Consider the following 20,271-nt stretch of genomic DNA (forward strand, 5'->3'; position numbering starts at 1 on the left):
ATAAAGCAACAATAAACCCTGATTCACAACTAAACTTAGGCAGCTTTGTCAGTTCTAGGAAGAGGGTTACAGAAGTGGCGACCGACTCCTGTACAACCAGGCCAGAAACGCACTGACGAGAACATCAGAATAGCGGAGACAAGTTACTCTGAGGGTACATTCAGACTGCTATGTTTTGGTTTAAAACAAATATCTTTAGCTATGTTTACGCCTTGCATCCACCATTTTGACATTTCCAAGCCCCTAAAACTTTAACGCTGCCCCCGTTTTGGTTTGAAAACTCTAGGGTTGCTTTGTAGTCTGGATGAGCACAAGCGGAGACTTTTGGAAACGAGAACGCACGTCAGTCAGTCTTATCGTTTAGGTAGCTTCCAGACCTTTCAGTAACAGTTCCACCTCGTCATCGCTCCAAGATAATAAATCCCTGCTGTTACTTTTCACCGTTGTTGTTCTTCCTACAAAATAGTTTCTGTATTTTCAAAATATAGCCTACATTCATGATGTACAACTGCAGAGTAACGACAGACAAGATTAGGGATAAGAATCAGAATCAGAATCAGAAAGGGCTTTATTGCCAAGTAAGTTTTTTACCCATACAAGGAATTTGTCATGGTGTTGTTGATGCATGTCAAACATTCTCTAAATATAAGAAGGATGAAAAGAATATAAACAATATAAGTATAACCATATACACACAGTATGTATTAATAAAGATGAAAATAGAATGTAAAATAAAATAATAAAATAAGTTAAACAGTAATAAAAAGGAATGGTGGAAGTGTTGCTGCTGGAGATAAAACTCTGTTGTGGACGGAGAACGATTTTGTCTCAAAATGTTCCTTAAAAATGAAAACATAGTAGTGTAGATGTAGCCTCAGAGACTGTAGGCTTACTGTAGAGGGGTCAATATAAATATAAATCTGTCACTGACTCCAAATTTGGTTTTAAAAAACAAGTTTGTATGTTGGTTGTTTATCTGCGAGCTGCACATGCTCAGTGCAGACAGCTGGTTGGAAGTAAGAGCCTGGAGGTGAACAGTTAGCAGGAACACTCTAAATCCAGCAGAGGGCCACATGGACTGTAGGTTCATATGTGTTCACACCAGGGCCAGTTCTAGCCTGCTATATTAGGCTGAGCTGGTAGAAAAAATAGGTGGGCAACTTGGGCGGTTGGTAGCACAGAGGTTTGAGAAGTGCATTAGTGGCCCTATTTGACCTAATACAAGCTGGCCAGTCAACCCAAAGGCATAGGATTTAGTTCATGATATGTGGGGAGGCATGTAATGTGGGGGGTCTGGGGGTATAAGCATTAAAAACTTAAAGTTTCATGCACCAATTTCTAACTTTTTCTGCATCAATTCGTGCTGGAAATGTCTTTATGTAAAGGAAAACACAGGACAATTCAAAATATAAAAAAATAATGGAATATAATGAAGCAAAGCTCTGTATTAAAGGCCGTTTTGCAGGGTTCATTTTCCAATGAATTTGCGCAATTTGCTTGTTGGTGATAAACATTTAAACTGTTACCCAACAACATCAAATACAATGGATATCACAAAATGGAATATAATACCATTCCATGTATCTTTATTATGTTTATAATAATATTGGAGGGAAAGCGAAACACAGCTTGGACGGGGATGCTGTTCGGCTTTTCACAAGTTTAGACAGTTAGCTAACGCTACGCCCACATTTGCTAACGTTAGCGCAACAGCGTTAGCCTGCTAGGTAAATATTACAACTGCCTTCGGAGTTTCTTATATCTGCGTCCACGTTGTCAACATAAGACCTGTGGCGTTAGTGCTCCTTTTGTACTGTAATTTTATTGAATGAAATATTAAGTTTCGCTCCTACGAGATGGGTGGGTTTTTGTTACGTTACACACAAAGCTAACTGGCTATAGTTAGCCTGTATGTATGCTAGCGGAATTAACTAATGTTGCGTAGCCAGCCAGCAACTTCGGCAGTGGAGTTTCGGCGAGCTAACCACGACAGTATTGTCGCCCACAATCAACCTCTGCTGCTAAAAGCAGTCAACCTGCAGTAATGTTTGAAATGGAGACACACATATCGTGCCTTTTATCGTGATTCAAGGGATGCCGCACATCAAAAGCCTGGACTTGTGTGGATGTTTCAACCTCACAGACAACGGACTCGGACATGCCTTAAAAAAAGATTTTGAAGGATACAACGGTGTACAAATGCTTGTACTGTTGAGTATACTGTGAAAATGTGGCGTGTGTGTGTGTGTGTGTGTGTGTGTGTGTGACCCAACCTGCTCCTTCCTTAAACAACTTCCGTATGGATTTATTTTGAAATTCTGCACTTTGGTCTCAAATAAAAAGAACATATGTTAAATTACACTCATTGTTCATTGTTGTTTAACCAAACTTTAATGTTTTCTGAAAATACATGTCTTTCCTATTAACCCACATCCAAATAACAATATAAAACAATATTTTTTTTCAGGGAAGGCATAAACTATAGAGGTACACTCTGTAATACTGGTCACTTCTTTTCTACACTACATCTCGAGTGAAGCTATATTATACTTTAGTTCCTCAAATGCTCAGTACTAGTACCTAGTAAACCTGTTTGAGTCGTGATTCACTCAGATCTTTAACCCAAGTCTTTAAATTGACTCACGATTCGCGAGTCTTTAGTATCATTAACCCGGTTCAGTTGAGTCCTACTACAATTCAATCTAAAATGATAACAGCACCACACACAAACTTCTTGCAACATTAGCTACTACTATTCCTAGCCATCTTAGCTGCAAAAAGCTTTATAACTTACAGTTTCGTAGGCAACAACAACTCCAAAAGTCAACAAAAGCGACTGAGTGAGCAGAGAGACAGTCCAAGACAGGTTTTAAACTTCCTGCAGACTCAAAGCCAGAAGCTCGCAGATCATGGGATTCATTCGAGAACTTACGAGCCCTCGATGACTCACGAGTCCTCAATGCACGCGCGAGTCAGAAAATCGCGCAAATCAGCCGGCTATGAGTGGATCTGATTGAGACGAGCGAGTGACTTCTCTACTCGAATCAGGGTAAATCACAACAAATGCCATTCTTTCACTTCTGAAATAACATATAATGTTTTGCACGTAGCCTAGCTAAATGCAATTAGGTCGAGCAGACAGTCCGAAACATTGCAAGCTCGCCTCGGCTTGCCTCGCAGACAACTCATGAGTTGTCGACAACTCACGAGCCCTTGATGACTCATGAGTCTTCGATGACTCGTGAGTTGTCGATGCTCACACGAATCAGTCAATCCCACGAATTAGCCGGCTACGTTGTCATGAGTGGATCTGATTCAGATGAACGAGTGAAGTCTCTCCTCAAGCTCAGAGTGAAGCAAATCCACAACAAAAGCCATTTTTTTCACTTCGGAAATGACATACAATGTTCTACACGTAGCCTAGCTAGACTTACTGTAGGTTTGGTGTATAAATGTAGTATGTTAAAATGCAATTAGGTTGACCAGACAGTATCAGTTCTAACACTGCTATTATGAGGTATCACCATATGTCATTCTGTTTTCTTTAGATTATATGATATCAAGGGGAATGGCTAGACTTACAAATCCTGGGTGTTGTGACACTGTTTTTGCTTTTAGATCAACAAATAATAACCCAAAATGATTGTCTTGATACTGCATGCATAAGACTTATAGCCTGCCTGTACGCAGTGTACCGGTATTGCCTAGGGATAAGTATGTTGGAAACTTCATTTTATTCCTGTTTTTCATGCATGTTTATTGTCTATGCAGCACATCTCTAGTCACCTATAACTGTTTAAGTTGGTTCATAGGACTCAGTTTAAAAAAATGGTAAAGTAAACAATTAACATAATCGTGCGTGCTGGCTTGAAGGGGACCATGATCCTGCCTAAAATGTGTGTGTGGTGTCTTAAATAGTAATGCTGTGATGCTGTATGAAGAGCAATCCGCCGACACTGTTCTTGATTATAAAAAGGTTTATTACAACAAAGATTCAGCATCAATTTAACAAACTCCTGCAGTGAGCTCGGAGAACGACCAACTCAAATTCTTCCAAAAGTCGTTCCGTCTTTTCTTTGTGTGAGCAACGTATATATCCTATGAATTGTATCAACATAGGACGTAATTTTGTAAGTATATCATTGGACGGATAACTAACCAATCAATGCCTGTTATCTGGCACAACTCCAAAAAAGGTCTCTTCTGTCTTGGGGGAAACTCTGCTCATGTTAACAGTTTCCAGATGTTCTCAGTAAGTGTAGAGTAAGGTTCATGCATCCTCCTTATACCAAATCTGTAAGCAAAGTTTATAGAAAGTTATAGGTTGGTCATATACTACATGTGCTATATTCAGCACAAACAGATTAAGGCAGCATGCCTCAAATCCTGAATGCTGAGTGAGGCATGTCATCTGCTGGTCACGGGGTGAGCTCCTCGACCAGTGACCAAAACGCACTCATTTCCCTACAGCACAAGCTCTCCACCACAGTTTCCATGGGACGGCACTGCCCACACAAGCACCTGCCAAACACAGCGACACAGACACGCGGCGGCAGCTACGTTTCACATTTTCACCAGAGGAAGAGGTGAACGCTCAGAAATAAACACTAGGTAAACATGTTGTTACTGGAGCTAGTAGGCTACCATCAAATGAGGGATATCTAATCGAAAAGGTGTTTACAATGTCGCGGGAAAGATTTAATTAGGGATTATCTTGGGGGGGATTTCACAGGTGGGACTGGCAAGTTAGCCCGTAAATAGCATGATGCCTTCTATTTCCAGATCTAGATAAGTTTACCGGTACTTATCTAAACTAACGACATGATCACTGTCACTAGATATAAAGAAAACATTGACTTTCACTCGGTGCTATTCACTGACAGTAAAAACACGATATTAGTAGTTCTTTCCACCTCTTCCTCATCCCAGTCAGTCGCCATAGTTCTAGTTCTAGGCTGAGGCTAGTCTCCCCAACGTGACGTCATCACCAAATTGCGTTTAAAAAACCCTGCTAATACCAAAAACGACAAAAATTGGCCTTTAACACTATTTGGAGACATTTTAAAAATTATATACATATCTTTAGTGCTTTATGTACCCACATGTGGTGATTAACCTGCAACATGGACTTTATGGCATTCTGTATTTTTTCTAATATGTATTCTCCTGTAGATCAACTTCTCATTTAATGTTATCTCTGCTGAGTCAACACACATGTAGGCCTAGGCATGATCACCTCTCCCTCCTCTTTTGCTCTTTTGTTGGGGATCTAACCTCTTTAAATGTGCATGTGGCATTCATTCAGAATCCAAATAATTTTATTTGTCATTGTAAAACATTTTCACAACAAAATGCTGTGCTAGTCCTTTTGGTGCCTAGAATTATACATTTATACGCACACGCCATACCCCTTCCACAAACTATACCCTCACGTGGCCAATGGGACTGTGAAAAGGCTTCCTTTCTCCATTTTCACTGGGCCCTGTTTCCAAAATTAATACTGTTTGGTGTCTGCTTAATTTGAATTTCACTGTAATGTTGTAGGTTATTGTTTTAGTTACTTTATTATTTGACATAGGATCGTTCGGCAGGTTTTATGGGTTCATAGCGTTTTGCTTTGGTTCTGCCTGTGATGTGGAGGTAGCTCAGCTGCTCACCAGCTTAATCAGGGAGAGTGGATGCAGGTTTGCCTTATTAGGTCTGTTCTGTGGGGAGGGGCTGGGCAATCCTAAGGTGAAGAAAAATGGGTAAGATAGTTTTGCAGTAACTGACATTTTTATATTTGGGGTGCCTATTGTAGTGGGTGCACATATATGTATAAATAGTATTGTCGGCAGTAACTGATCTATCCAATTGTAATGATGTTTTGAGAAACTTAAGTGTGACTGTTGCTTGCTCAGGATAGCTCACCCTATAATCACCCGTGCAGCTGGTAGGTTCTAATTAGGGGAGGCTGAGTTAAAAAGGGCTTCAGGAGAAGAAAGCTTGAGAATCTTGGCAGCTTGCTGTGAGGTTGCCGTGTTTGTTTGCTGTTATTTTGCCTCAGTTTAATATTGTTTTTGTATTTTTGGTTTGAGTATATTTTGGTTAATAAAGACACAAATGGTGAACTTGAAAAGCCTCCTCTCCAATCGTCAATTGTGACAGGGACACTTACTCACACCATACTCACACACCAAAAAATCTTAGGAAAAGTGCAAATGCAGTGCAAACCAGGCAAGATAATAATTTGCCATGATGAAGTCCTATTTCTGTAATTGAATGTTTAGAGTTGTGATGGCTGTGGAGAAAAAGCTTTCCCTGAACGTGGCTGTGCGGGTTCTGACAGACCTGTAACGCCTTCCTGAGGGGAGTACCTGAAAGTGTTCGTGGCCTGGCTGAGAGGTTTCCTTGATTATGTTTGTCGCTCTGGTGAGGTAGCGGGAGGAGGAGATGCTGTCAAGTGTGGGCAGCCATTGATCATATCTGCAGACCGGGTGACCCTTTGCAGTGAATTTTTCTGTGCCACAGTGCAGCCTGCACACCACAGTTACGCAGTGCGTTTATACGCGCTCTATGACAGAACGATAAAAGGCCAGCAGCAGCGTCTCCCTTAGGTTGTTTCTCTTTACAAGTCTCAGGAAGTAGAGACGCTGCTGTGTGATGGTGGAAGAGAGGTGGGGGCCCAGTCGGACAACTTGTGAGCGGTTGGTGAGGAAATCACTTATCCAAGTGCAGATGGGGGTGGAGAGGCCCAGGTGGGGCAGCTTTTTGATGAGGATGTCCGGGATGATGGTGTTGAATGCCGAGCTGTAGTCCACAAAAAGCATCCTCACGTAGGTGTTGCGGTGTTGAACACATTTTCTTTTGATTGGGTGGGCAAGACGCACGTTTGCCCATTGCTGCAGTGTGGAGGGAAAGACGACGCGTTTTTCTAATCTGATCTTTAAACCAGTTTAAAGGACAATGGTAAACTTTATGATCACTGCAGGCCTGCATGTCCAGTTCATTTGGTGTTTGTTTGTTAGATTGTTTTGATGATTAAAACACTAAGCTTACCAGCAGAAATTACATACAGTAGAATCACAGAGGACACAAACGATTTCCATTGTCTGAACACACCACAAGATAAAACAGCAACACGTTCAGACAATACCTCTTACAAACATGCTGCTCTTTCTTTCTTGGTCATTAAAAGTGAAACATTGAGATTCAATAATATGCTACATGGTACTTTGCAACCATTTCTTTAAACAGACTGTACTGCTGCAAAGTAGACAAAAATGTCTTTCTGCCCATAAAAACAAAAAGTCTTTTACGCTTCCTCTTGTAGACGTCTCTTTGTGGTAAAAAGTAAAAGTAATGTCGTACCATGTTTCTCACAATTAGGCAGCATCTTCATATTAATGATTTCTTCTTTTTCATTGTCACCCAGTTAAGAGTCCCTAGATGCATCTTCACTTTGTGCAGCCCGTACTGCAGACAGAGTGCAAAGCCCTGGACTGAGGGATTTCCTGTAACAGACTGTGCTGCGCAGTGGAGTGGTGTGTAGATCCTCCCACTCAACAGAGATATAAATCCTCAGACCGTACGGTATCCAGTCACTCTAACAGGTATCATTCTGCAATGCAGGGCAATGGAAAAAAATCCTGGCAAAGATCACACGGCTATATTTCTGCTCCTGTTGTTCCTTCCGTCTGAAGCAGCTTCTGGTAAATATCTGCTTTTATTGTGAAAAGACTCATGTGGACTTTACTTCTGACCTGTGTTACAGAATGATGTCATCTTGTTCTAGAAAGTGGGAATGTGATTGAAATGTACTTTATTTAACAAATCTATCTGTTGAAAGTTCCTTTTGATAATGAGACTGGATTTATGAAACTGTGAATACTTTTTGAACAGTTTTTCTTAAAGTAGTTAAAGTTAGGCTTTTATGTATTTAGCATGTTTAAATGTATTAAACAGTATTTGGTTTTGTTAATTACAAGGGTTATATTCAACTTTGTCGGTTAGCCTTCTTAAAACATAAGAGAGTGATCGTGCTGTTTCAGACTTTGACCAACTACGCAGTTTAGACAAAGTTTGTTGCCTAAATAAAGGTGGGACAGAGAGAGAGAGAGAGAGAGAGAGAGAGAGAGAGGAAAATAGGCGGGGTGGGGGGGGTGTGACGTGCATTGAGCTGTGCAGTCTTGTGATTGGCTGGATTAAACAGGAAGAAATTACCCGCTGTGGTGCTGAAGTCAGTTCAACCTGTTCTCAAACACCAGCAACATTTCCTGCATCAGGAAACTTGTTGTTGCTGTTTTACAGACTGTAACTGTGAAAGGGATCCGATCATAGCAAACAATGACATGCTGAGACTTGAGCTGGTTAGAAATTGATCAGCTTCATGTGTCTCAACAACAGCTTGTTGCTTGATGCGTGAATATCTCTTTCACTCTGTTTCTCCCTCTCTCTTTCTCATGGCCGAAAATATAAATTTCCTAAGTCATATTAACTTACACTGCTCGCTTTTAATGGAAAATGTACAATTGTTTGTTTGTGCAAATACCAATTGACTCATTCAATGGTTTCAGTTAAGAGCAGTAGTTTGTGTATATTTTTAGACTAGCATTCAGTCGGTCCGCTATTATCTGTCACTTTTGTTTTGTTCTTTACAGAGGCCAAGTTTCCTTCTCTACCTATTGTGTTCTTTGCTTCCTCGTTTATATGGACATAATAATAATAATGTTCTCTATATACAGTATGTATATAATATCTTAAAGAGATTCAAATTAATTAATTTTTAGCAAAATAGCAGACATGGTAAAATGTCACATTTGAAACATATTTCTACTGATACATGATAGAGAGTTAGATTGTGACACATCGATCTGACTCCTATCTATAAAATAATCTGCCAACATGTTTCCACGGCTCTGATTGGCTGCATGAATGTTGTCATTTTCACATCCCAGTCTTCTAAAGAGTTGACCTGTGGTAATAAAGTCCTGTGATATCTCTGCAGTTGTGACAGATCAGTGAACGTCTCCATCAGGTGAGACTCTACAGAGACCTTCTGTAGGGACACACCTGTAGAGAACTGTTGAAACAACATTACTTTTTGTTATTAATAGTAGTTTATTATTGTTTTTTAGACATGATTGTGGTACCAGTGCACCCTGGACAGGATGCCATTCTGCCATGTCAGGCTGCTGATCCCTCCATCAGTGTTGTAGAGTGGAGCAGACATGACCCAAAGCCAGAGTACATCCTCTTTTACAGCGATAAAGAAACCGATACAACCATCCACAATCCATCCTTTAAGAACAGGGTGGACCTGTCTGGCAATGAGCTGAATGGCGGAGACGCATCTTTAATTCTGAAGAATGTGAGCAGCATCGACCAAGGAACATACGAGTGTCGAGTTGCACCAGCTGGTTCAAAACGGGCAAAGAGATCCATCATCGACTCTAACCCAATCAGAACCATCCGTCTGCAGGTTACAGACTCAGGTGAGGTAGTCTCTCTCAGAGAGTTTTTCTGAGTATCAGGTTGTAGCTGCAGTTTCTAACATCAGAGAGGATGAAGACTGCTCCACTATCCAGACATTTACTGACTCATATGTTTTTTCATCTTCAGGTTCAAACTCTAAGGATGGAAACTTTGCATTTGTGTACCTGTTGAGTCTGGCGGCTGTGTTGTCTGGAGCAGGGTGCAATTTGTGAAAAATGCAGAGGGGCCGATGTTTTTTGATTAAACAAAATGTGAATAATATAAATGACACATGAGACTTAACTAGTTAAATGCAGTAAGCTTATGTTATATAATACATGAAAAGAAAAACGATGTAAAGTTTTCATTACTCACCTTTAATTGTCTTACAAGAATTAGGAATAATGCCCTAAAGCTTGTGAGAAAAAATAAAACATTTAAAAAATATATATAAATTCGTCGTTTTGTGCACTTCTCTTACTTTGAACACAGCTAAAGCAGTTTAAAATATCCAACCTCATAGTGTGTGTGTGTGTGTGTGTGTGTGTGTGTTATATTAATATTTTAACTGTGTAGAGGAGGAGCAGAGACTGGGGGAAGGATGTGATCCTGAGACTAAGATCTGAATCTGATGGAGGTCTCTGGTGTCAGCTGAAGACACCTTTGTCCAACATGTCCAGGATTTCCCAAACACACTCTAACTTGTTTCATGCTTCTTACAGTCAGCACGGTCGGGGAGATGTGGACCGAGATATATCCCAACTGCAGCCCGGGCAACTGCACGGAGAGTCTGCAAGGTTTTGTAACGACACAGACGCGATACTACAGACTGTAAGAGAAGAATTCAGTTCTCTGAGCTGATCTACCTTTGACCACAATCAGTATAAACAACCAGACGTTTCACGGCGACCGTGCACGCTGACCATAAGAAACATGAAACCCATTTTAAAGGTTGCTCAGCTCTCCCAACTATCTTTTAGAAAACAATCTGGTGATGATTTGCCCCCCTCTGGTAGACCTGATTTAGAATGTGATGAAGGTTCAGGTGCAGTAAGTTTTGTTTCTGTAAAAGTGAACCGGTTGATACACATACTAACATTCCCCTCCATCTAATCTATCTATATATGTACTGTTGACATAGACACACCCACCACGCCGGCTCCAGGTAACCGCAGCAGGAGGAACACAACTCACAGACCAACTGACTCACCTGGACCGTGTCCAAGTCCTCTGGGTGTCTTTGTGTTTCTTACCTGGAGTCTCTCATGTTCCTCTTTAAGGTCTTTGTTAAAAACAGGGAGCTCCCATTACAGTGTGTTTCTCTGATAAGATTTTAGAGTTAAAGAAAAGGTGATTTAATATAATTTATTCTGAGATTTTACAGTGCAAAGGATGAAGTAAACATGCAATCAACAACTGAAGAACTGATCAAACAGCTTGTAATGATTATTTATATGAAGGAATAGAAGACTGGCTTTACAGTATGCAGTGTAGTAGAGGTTGGTACAGTATAGTAGAGGATGGTACAGTGTAGTAGAGGTTGGTACAGTGTAGTAGATGGTGGTACAGTGTAGTAGATGGTGGTACAGTGTAGTAGATGGTGGTACAGTGTAGTAGATGGTGGTACAGTGTAGTAGATGGTGGTACAGTGTAGTAGAGGTTGGTAAAGTATAGTAGAGGGTGGTACAGTGTAGTAGATGGTGGTACAGTATAGTAGAGGATGGTACAGTGTAGTAGATGGTGGTACAGTGTAGTAGAGGGTGGTACAGTGTAGTAGAGGGTGGTACAGTATAGTAGAGGATGGTACAGTGTAGTAGAGGGTGGTACAGTATAGTAGAGGATGGTACAGTGTAGTAGATGGTGGTACAGTGTAGTAGAGGGTGGTACAGTGTAGTAGAGGGTGGTACAGTGTAGTAGAGGATGGTACAGTGTAGTAGAGGATGGTACAGTGTAGTAGAGGTTGGTACAGTATAGTAGAGGATGGTACAGTGTAGTAGAGGGTGGTCCAGTGTAGTAGAGGGTGGTACAGTGTAGTAGATGGTGGTACAGTGTAGTAGAGGGTGGTACAGTGTAGTAGAGGGTGGTACAGTGTAGTAGATGGTGGTACAGTGTAGTAGAGGGTGGTACAGTGTAGTAGAGGGCGGTACAGTGTAGTAGAGGGTGGTACAGTGTAGTAGATGGTGGTACAGTGTAGTAGATGGTGGTACAGTGGGCCTTTGCTTCAGTTAGAGCTCTGCTGAGGAGGGAAATGAAGTCTGTACGGCGCCAAGCGTGAAGTATTCAACGAGTTAGGAGTGAGAATGTGTTAGGCAGAAAGGGGTGTGACGGCGGCTTCATGTCTTCTCAGTGTTGTTTATTTAGGTATATTGCTAATGTGTTGTTTTGAATATTGATTTGGTTGTTAAAAATAAGTGTTGTTCATTACAATGTCATGCATGTATGTAAAAAGTACAGAATATTTCCCCCTGAGTAGAAGTAGAAAGTGGCATGTGTACATAACAGTACTTAATTCTTTATATTAATAACAGATTAGCTCTTTCTGGCTTTTCGGGGGTTTTTGCAGAAAGCTTTCTGTTTCTGTTATGAATTATTGATGCGTGGTGACAGCAACGCTGCTGAGAATAGTGGTTATAGTATAGTAGTGGCTTGTTTAGGAGAACAAACAATCACAAACATGGCTGTCATCATGGCTGTGAGACAAGTTACCCAACACTGAAATGTAAAACAAGTTTCATACGTAATCTCACTGGAATGATTAACAGAAAACAAAACTGGTAGTGTTTAAGTTCAGGGGCTGACTCACTCTGCTGCCTCACTTTGATCATAATCTTCAAATTAAAGCATGTAGTCATCCTCTTCATGACTTCAGTCTCCTCTTCTCTCTCTGTGGACCATTTGGATAAAACAGTTGGAATCAGCTCTCAGATCATCTTTATTTCTTTAAATCTGTTTGTCTAAATGGGTGTTTTTGTGTTTTAGTTTAACATATTTGTCTTGTTGTTGTCAGTTCAGGGTCATGGGTGTGTCTTTGACAGAAGAATCTAAATATGACGTGACATGTTTTGTATTCAGACAGAATAACTTGTTGGAAGTGATCCACAAAACACAGAAACATGTTTACTTGCAGACAAACTGCTGATCTGATAGAAAACAGATGCACTCAACTGTATGTAACATATAAAGGAACTCTTTTCACATATTGATGCATTAATGCAGTTCTGTTTCTGTCTGTCCACTGGGTCTTTTGTCCCTCCAGTGGTGGAGCTGATTATTCTGCAGACTTCCTGAAGTTAAAGCCTTCCCAGAGAAATGCTCCTCTGGAGAACAGAGTGAAAGCTGCCTCCTGCTGGCTGTCTGACTGCATTACATCATGCTTTCTTTCTTCTCAAAGCCTCAGCTTTTTCTCAATTGCTAAAACACAATTTTCTGAAACCTTGCTCCGTTTTCTGAAAACATTAATCACAAAACTTCATCTTCAAGAACTATTTACAAAACCTCGGACTCCTCGCAAAATTAACCTTTCGCCTCAGAACAGTTTTACCTGTGTTTACACTGCTCTCAAATCATAAACAAAGTGATCAAAATGATATACACTATCAAGCAGTCAGTAAACAATACACCAAATAATAGAAAACACATTTTTCAAAACATATAGTTCTCAGGGAGAAGTACATTTTTAATCGCAAAACAAATTTCATTTTTTTCTGTCGTGATCGAAACCATGTTCTATCATAGTAGCTCATAATTGATCAGGAAGTGCTACTCTGCTTTGCTTTTTTTTTCTCCTCCTTGTACCTCTATTTTTACAGTACTGTACCCTGCATCTCACAAACCTGTCCTTTGTCTCTGTGATGCTGTAATTCTTGGTCTTTGTTGATATGAACCTGCAACCAGTCAAAATCTATTGAGCAGGCAGTACTGTTACAGTAACAAATAGAAAGCACAATGTTCAGGGCCATACCATTTGTTCATTGTACAGTATACAGCCTACAATGCACTGTACTACAGTATACAATACATAAAGAGACAAAAATCAAAGGATCACATCATTTTGAAACGCGTCAATTCAATTTTTAGTGGTTGTGTTCAATCAATGACATGTGTTCGCTATTTGTATTTGGTTGTTGCTACTTGTGTTTAGCAGTATGAATGACATGTCCATTAGAGTGCAGAATGTGTTTTGAGAATGTGTTTAGAGTTTTGCTGGAAAGTCTAAGTGAGATCTGTAAATTGTGTTTTACCATGTGAAATGGTTTAAGGTACTGACAACAGACTGCACAATTAGCTCAATGAGTTCAGAGAACTTTGTTCAGCTAATGAGTTTTAGTGTTTTAGCAATTGAGGAAAAACTGTAAAACTGCGCACTTTTATGTATGTATGTGTGAGTGAATGAATGAGTGTAACACCTGAACTGATATGATTCTTTCATCCAAAGAGAGTTTTACAACGTTCTCTCATTCCCACTCCAGCTGTGATAGAGAGCTGACGTTACAGGCAGTGACTGAACCATTGGAAAGAAGTTGAGGTTCACCATGTTGCTGAAGACACTAAAGCATTTTATTAGTTATTAAGTCATTTCAACGAGTAACGAATGATGTTCTGCAGCTGCACAGCATTGTGGGAGTGTTTTACCAGACTGATACCAGACTGGTAGAGAGACAGAGATTAATTGTTGAGTGTTTGTAAGGTCAGTGATTCAGAGTGTTTCCTGTGAGGACAGTGGAGATGCAGTACTGACAGAACACCACCAGGTGGCAGACCAGACCAGTCTCAACACAAGGTGGGGGGGGTCTGAGGTTGGTCAGAGCAGTTCTAACACCCATTTCCTCTGTGTAGGGTGGTGTAGCAGCCGCGTGGTTTCTCCTCCTGCAGTTAGCAGCTCAGTTAGTCTCTTGTTAGTTTATAATCACAGAGATGAATGTTGTTGATGAAAGTGTCTGATTTTAAAGTGTATATTTGTGCAGGAATGTGCAGTTACTGTCCAGGGCTGAAAAAACTTACGGTTGAAAAACAAAAATATGTGTAAGAGGGAAGATAGTATGGATGTGTGACCTGGCTGTGTCACGTGGCTTCAAATGGTGGTTCAGATAAAAAACATTATATATAGATCTTATATGTTTGTAACGGCCCTTCAGCTGTCAGTTTGCTCTGACTTCATGTATTAACTTCTAGCTGTGTTCTCATCAACGTCACCATCTGCTAGAAGAATTGGGATGTATCCATGGAAGTGTGTGGGCCGTCTGATGCCATGTATGTTATGAAAGGTTGCCGGTGAAAAACACATCTAAAGAATGCAAATTTGCTCTCAACTTGAGTTGTTCTTTTCTTTGTAGCTACATGAGGCTCATTATGCTTTAATGAGATTAATGTTCTGAGGTGTGAGGGTCTCTGGGGACCAGTGATTGGCCAGCTGGACTCCACTGGTTGGACTGGTGTGATGGTGTTCAGGTCTACCTCAGTGAGGAGTAGAGGACCTCTGGCTCTGCTGGAGGCTCTGCTCCCTGAGAGTCCCCTGAAAACCAATAAAAACATAATTGCCTCTGCTCCATCTGATTGTCTGTTGCAGGTTACGTGATATTTGGACATCGCTGTATGTGACGTCGTCATCTCTTTCTTCTACATAAGCTACTGAAATAAACATTTGAAAATACACCATTTCCAACGCTATGCAGGAAATAGCGTCTAACTCGACCGGCTTTCTGCCGGTAAACCTTAGATTTGTCGGACGCAATTGCAATTCAGCCTACGCTGATGAATGAGTTTCTACTATATCTAGACAGAGGTAGGGTGGTCTGCAGAATACAAAGCCTGTGTAACATAGTATCTTTAGACTCTACATGGACCGTGGACCCAACCGCCCCCACCACCCACCCGGTGACAACCATTTCTTTATGCAGTGTGTCAGCTATAGGGTTAACAGAGCTGAGTGTATATGTAGGAAGCACGTCTAGCTTTGTTTGTTTACTTTATAGTACTTTATGATATTTTAATATCTTGTTTAGTTATATTTTAGACATGGAATTTGAGTTGCTATTTAGTATTTTATTTAGGTTTTTCTACTAACCAACTAACCAGACCCTAACCAAACAAGAGAGAGGGGTCACGATGGTAAACACTGGGTGCACTGCTTTTAAAACAACCAGAGCAAGTTATTTTCAGACCAAAACAGAATTTAGTGATTTTCGGTGTGGCTCTGTAATATCAGGGCCAGACTCTGGCTGTAATTCACATTTTATAAACACATTGGAGATTTGGATGCTTTGGAGTCTTTTAATAATATTGTCTGTTCTGTTGTTGATGAATATCTGATTTTTCTACTTGGTAAATTATCTGGGATTTGCATTAGAAACCTTCTCTCTCTCTCTCTCTCTCTCTCTCTCTCTCTCTCTCTCTCTCTCTCTCTCTCTCTCTCTCTCTCTCTCTCCCTCCCTCTCAACGTCATTTGGCTCACTAGCTCCGCCTCAGTCAGCAGCCAATAGATTCCAGGATTGTTCAGCAGCAGACACTGGGCACCGATACCAAGTTCTGAATCAGAATGAAAGACTGCACAGTAAGGTATTATGTAGCACAGAAATGCTCCTGATGGACTTGGATTTAGAGAGGTTGGATCAGTAAGTCGTCACCAACATATGTTCAAAGGTTGTTTAGTTTGTGTGATGTTATTGAAACTGTCAGTTCTGCATTCTCAGCTTATAAGTGGCGACTATCTTAACAGTGCACCGTATCACATGTTGTTGAATAGCTGAGTTATTATCAGCAGTTTTATTGTTTTCGCTCATTGTGTTGATCAATGTACTTTCTTTCTGCCATGTTTGTTTTATGTTCAGTTATTAGACGAGTCGACAGGTGTCTGTGTAAAGTGCAAATTGTAGCAGAGAAGTTTGTTTGTGTAGCTGCCAGCTGCACATGCTCAGTGTAGACAGCTGATTGGAAGAAAGAGCATGAAGGTGAACAGTTATCAGTAACACTCTGAGTCCAGCAGAGGGCCACGTGGACCGTAGAGAGGATCATATCTGTTCACTGTGGAGGGGAAAGCACTGCAATGTTTCTGCCAATAAGACTCTAAGTTAGTTATGATTTTCTCTTTGTTTGGAAAATGATTAAAGTGCTCATATTATGCTTTTTGGCTTTTCCCTTTCCTTTATTGTGTTATATATCTTTTGTGTGCATGCTATAGGTTTACAAAGTGCAAAAGCCCAAAGTCTACCCCAAGGGACTTACCATCTCCAACAGAAAGATAAGATAATACTTTATTGTCTGTTACACAAGGGTTACAGAAAATTGTCTTTGACAAGGCTCCAGTCACAAAGAGACATTCATATGGACATATAAAAACAAGACATAGGGGTATTAAGGTATCAGATGAATGTGGTGTTCATTTTGTGCTGTTCAATATGGCTATTGCAGAGTGGATGAAGGATTTCTTGTAGGTGTTTTTTCGGGCCAGTGGTACCGTAAAACTCCTGCCTGATGGTAATAGCTGGAAGGAGTGATGGAGGGGGTGAGAGGGGTCCTCTGTGATCAGGTTGGCTTTCCTGATCACTGAGCGGCTGTAGAGCTCAGATAGAGGGGGATGGGGGGAGCCAGTTATTTTTGCAGCTTGATTCACTATGCGTGAGAGTCTTGTTTTGTGTTTGATGGTGAGTTGGTTTTACCAGGAAGGGATCTTGAAAGTGAAAACTGATTCAATGAGGGAGCAGTAAACCAAAGTTAACACGTCCTTGCTGATCTGAAAAGTTCTGAGTTTTCTGAGCAGGTGGAGATGTTGTTATGCTTTTTTGTATGTTGTGTCTGTGTTTGGTGAAAAGGACAGGGAAGTGTCTGTTTCTGTGCCCAAGTACCGGAATACCTGCACTTGTTCCACTGGCTGACCCTGGATGCTAAGTGGCTGGAACAGAGGTGATGCCTTGTCTCTGCCCCCACAGAATAGCGCCTTAGTTTTTGTAATGTTGAGCTCCAAGGAGAGCTCAACAAAAGTTTGGGACAGATTGTTTACAACCTGCTGGTAGCGAGTTAGGGCGTCAATGTTAGACATGTGTGCAACCAAAGCAATGTCATCAGTATATTTAAAAAGTGCCATACCTGCACTGTTACACAAGATGTTGTTGGTGTACACAGAGAAGAGGATTGGGGATAAAACACAACATTGGGGGAGTCCAGTATTTAAAATAAGCTTGGTTGATTTAACCCCATTAAAAGACACCTGTTGTGGTCTGTCCAGCAGAAAACTTTTTGTCCACAGGGTCAGTGTTGGGTGAACCTGAAAATCAGAGAGGTGATGTAGAAGTTTATCAATGCACACCGTGTTAAAAGCTGAGGAAAATTCCATCAAGTGTCCCAGTAAGCTATTTTAATGAGTCAGCATGCACAATACCAGGGCCTCTCCTACAGGATCCTGTTTGTGGACGTTAGCTCTGCCTTCAAAACGCTCCTCCCTGCTCTGCTACAGGACAAGCTGACCCAGCTGCACGTGGATTAAAAAAGCCCAGCAGAGGATGTTCTTCCTGTGGCAGCTGAAGAAGTTCAACCTGTCAAAGATCGTGTTGATGCAGAAGGACAAGCGCAGACTGCAGCACATCATCCGCTCTGCTGAGAAGGTGATTGGCTGCAATCTGCCGTCCCTCCAGGAACTCTCTCAGCGTCTCTGAGGTGGGCCCGAAAGATTGTAGCCTATCCATCTCACCCTGGACACAAACTGTTTGAACCAGTCCCCTCTGATCAAAATCAAACCTTAGACGCTCTGCGCTGAAGCTGTTTGTGATTCGTGTAAAAGTTTCCAACCGCAGCTGTTTATAATCTACCGTGTGTTTGTTCTCAGTTATCAGTGCTGAAGAGAAGTGTTAGCCACAACCAGAACAAATGTTCCATCTGTCAGAGATGTGAAACCCACAGAACCACACGAGGAAAACAACCGATGACACCAGTTTATTGATCCTGCAAAGAAACAAACTCATAAATACAATGTAAATATCAGTAAATAGTTATTATCATTAGACTCTGTTCAGTTGATATTTATCGGTGTTGTGCAACGTATGATTATATACCTTAATACTCTTATAGAGGAACAAATCTATGGTTTTATTTAACGAAACACATATAAAGAATGCAACATGCTCTAAATTGAGTTGAGTTGTTTGTCTTTTTGTAGCTGCATGAATCTCATTTACCTTTAACATTTACAGATAGGAAGTCAAACAGATGAATGTAGCGAGATGTGAGGGTCTCTGGGGACCAGTGATTGGCCGGCTGGACTCCACTGGTTGGACTGGTGTGATGGTGTTCAGGTCTTCCTCAGTGAGGAGTAGAGGACCTCTGGCTCTGCTGGAGACTCTGAACACAAACAGTTCCAATTAAATGAGAAACTATCTGAGACAAACTCCATCAGCAGACGTACAGCATTTCTCAACAGTTATTTGTTTGGCTCCCTTCATACATTTAGATAAAAAACTAAAATATAGTTTTCTTCAATGTTTGTTTTTAGCAGCATTTAATGAACATTTCCCATAAACCCACAGACTATTACAGGTTAAACGTCATGGTCCAGTCCATGAACAAGTCGAGGAAATATGTTAAACATTTAGATTGATCGTCCACCAAACGGATGGTCGGTGGTTCAAGTCCAAGTGTCCTTGGGCAAGACACTGAACTCTGATTTGCCCCCTGATGTTGGGCCATCAGTGTGTGACTGTGTTTGAATGATTATTTGATGAGTAGCCTCTCTTTGGAGAAGGGTCTGGCTAGTCCACACAGCATTCGGGGATGGGAGGAAAACGTGCTCTAGTTAATTTGCATTTCTTTAAACCAATCACAGTCGTATTGGGCGGTGCTAAACGCCGGACGGAGCCACGGTGCCACTGCAAAATAGCCTCGGGAAGGAACTTGTTTTGGTGGAACGTGTACGTTCAAAAGTTGTTTTAGTCGTGCAACAGAAAACTCAAATTGGACAGATAGTCTAGCTAGCTGTCTGGATTTACCCTGCAGAGATCTGAGGAGCAGTTGTCACCTTGTATGGCAGCCTCGGCCACCAGTGTGTGTGAATGTCCATTTACATGTTTATTAGCCATGTAAACAGCTTACTCAGGATGTCTTTTTCGGAATGAGGACAAAATAGATCAATATTATGTGAATTTAAACATAGTCAGTGCTTTGTCCTTTTGTACTTGTATCTTTTTATAGGAATAGTTCATTATATTATCAAATTTGTTAGGTTATCCTCGTATTCTCTTTCTGAGAGTGACAAGAAGAAGTGGTTAGCTTAGCTTAGCATAAAGACTGGCTCAGTTTGAAGTTGAGAAATAAAGAGCAGCTGTACCTCTGGTTCTGTTTGATTTGATCACTGTTTGTCCGTAACTGACGTCTTCTGCTCGTCTCACTGCTGAGGAGACTGCAGCTGGATCTCTCTCTGGAAAATCAAATAAAATACACATTACATTACATTACTGCAGGTATACCACTGCTGCTGTGTTGCTACTGCAACACATGTAATATAAAGAAGAATATCAATGCTGTATGATTATTGTTAATGTAGAATTATAGTTTTGTTATGGACATGGCTGCAGGTTTTTAGACCTGAACAAAGAGAGCAACTATAACTGGACAGAATTTTTCTGACACAGGAAACTGGGCGACCACAAAGCTGCACAAAGGTTGTACTTTTTACCACACGGTACACAACAAACACCTCACTGCCAGATAGAGCAGAGACTATAATGAGAAACCTCACTATCGTCAGATCAGTTCACTGGAATCAACAGGAGGAAGTTGCTGCTGTGGTTTCAGAGGCAGAGTGGAAAACACTATGTTGTATGCAATTATTAG

General features: G+C 40.9%; 3 protein-coding genes and 1 long non-coding RNA gene across 6 annotated transcripts in view; 2 read left to right on the top strand and 2 right to left on the bottom strand.

Moving 5' to 3' along the window:
• The window catches only part of LOC116064565, a 305,191-nt gene that overhangs the window by 236,728 nt on the left and 48,192 nt on the right, over positions 1-20,271 (bottom strand). The window lies entirely within an intron of this gene.
• The window catches only part of LOC116064564 (hemicentin-2-like), a 173,913-nt gene that overhangs the window by 130,794 nt on the left and 22,848 nt on the right, over positions 1-20,271 (top strand). The gene's annotated exons all lie outside the window — the stretch shown is intronic.
• Positions 7,554-9,829, top strand: LOC118493564 (nectin-4-like). Its single transcript, XM_035993987.1, has 3 exons — positions 7,554-7,691; positions 9,117-9,473; positions 9,601-9,829. Exons 1-3 carry the CDS (start codon positions 7,616-7,618, stop codon positions 9,684-9,686), a joined length of 519 nt encoding a protein of 172 aa, XP_035849880.1. The 5' UTR covers positions 7,554-7,615; the 3' UTR covers positions 9,687-9,829.
• LOC118493606 lies at positions 15,657-16,001 on the bottom strand. Its single transcript, XR_004895554.1, has 2 exons — positions 15,891-16,001; positions 15,657-15,858 (listed from the first exon to the last, which is right to left on the bottom strand). It is a non-coding gene; the product is annotated as an uncharacterized LOC118493606 (long non-coding RNA).

This window comes from Sander lucioperca, chromosome 17 (assembly GCF_008315115.2).
Source record: "Sander lucioperca isolate FBNREF2018 chromosome 17, SLUC_FBN_1.2, whole genome shotgun sequence".
NCBI classification, from domain to species: domain Eukaryota; kingdom Metazoa; phylum Chordata; class Actinopteri; order Perciformes; family Percidae; genus Sander; species Sander lucioperca.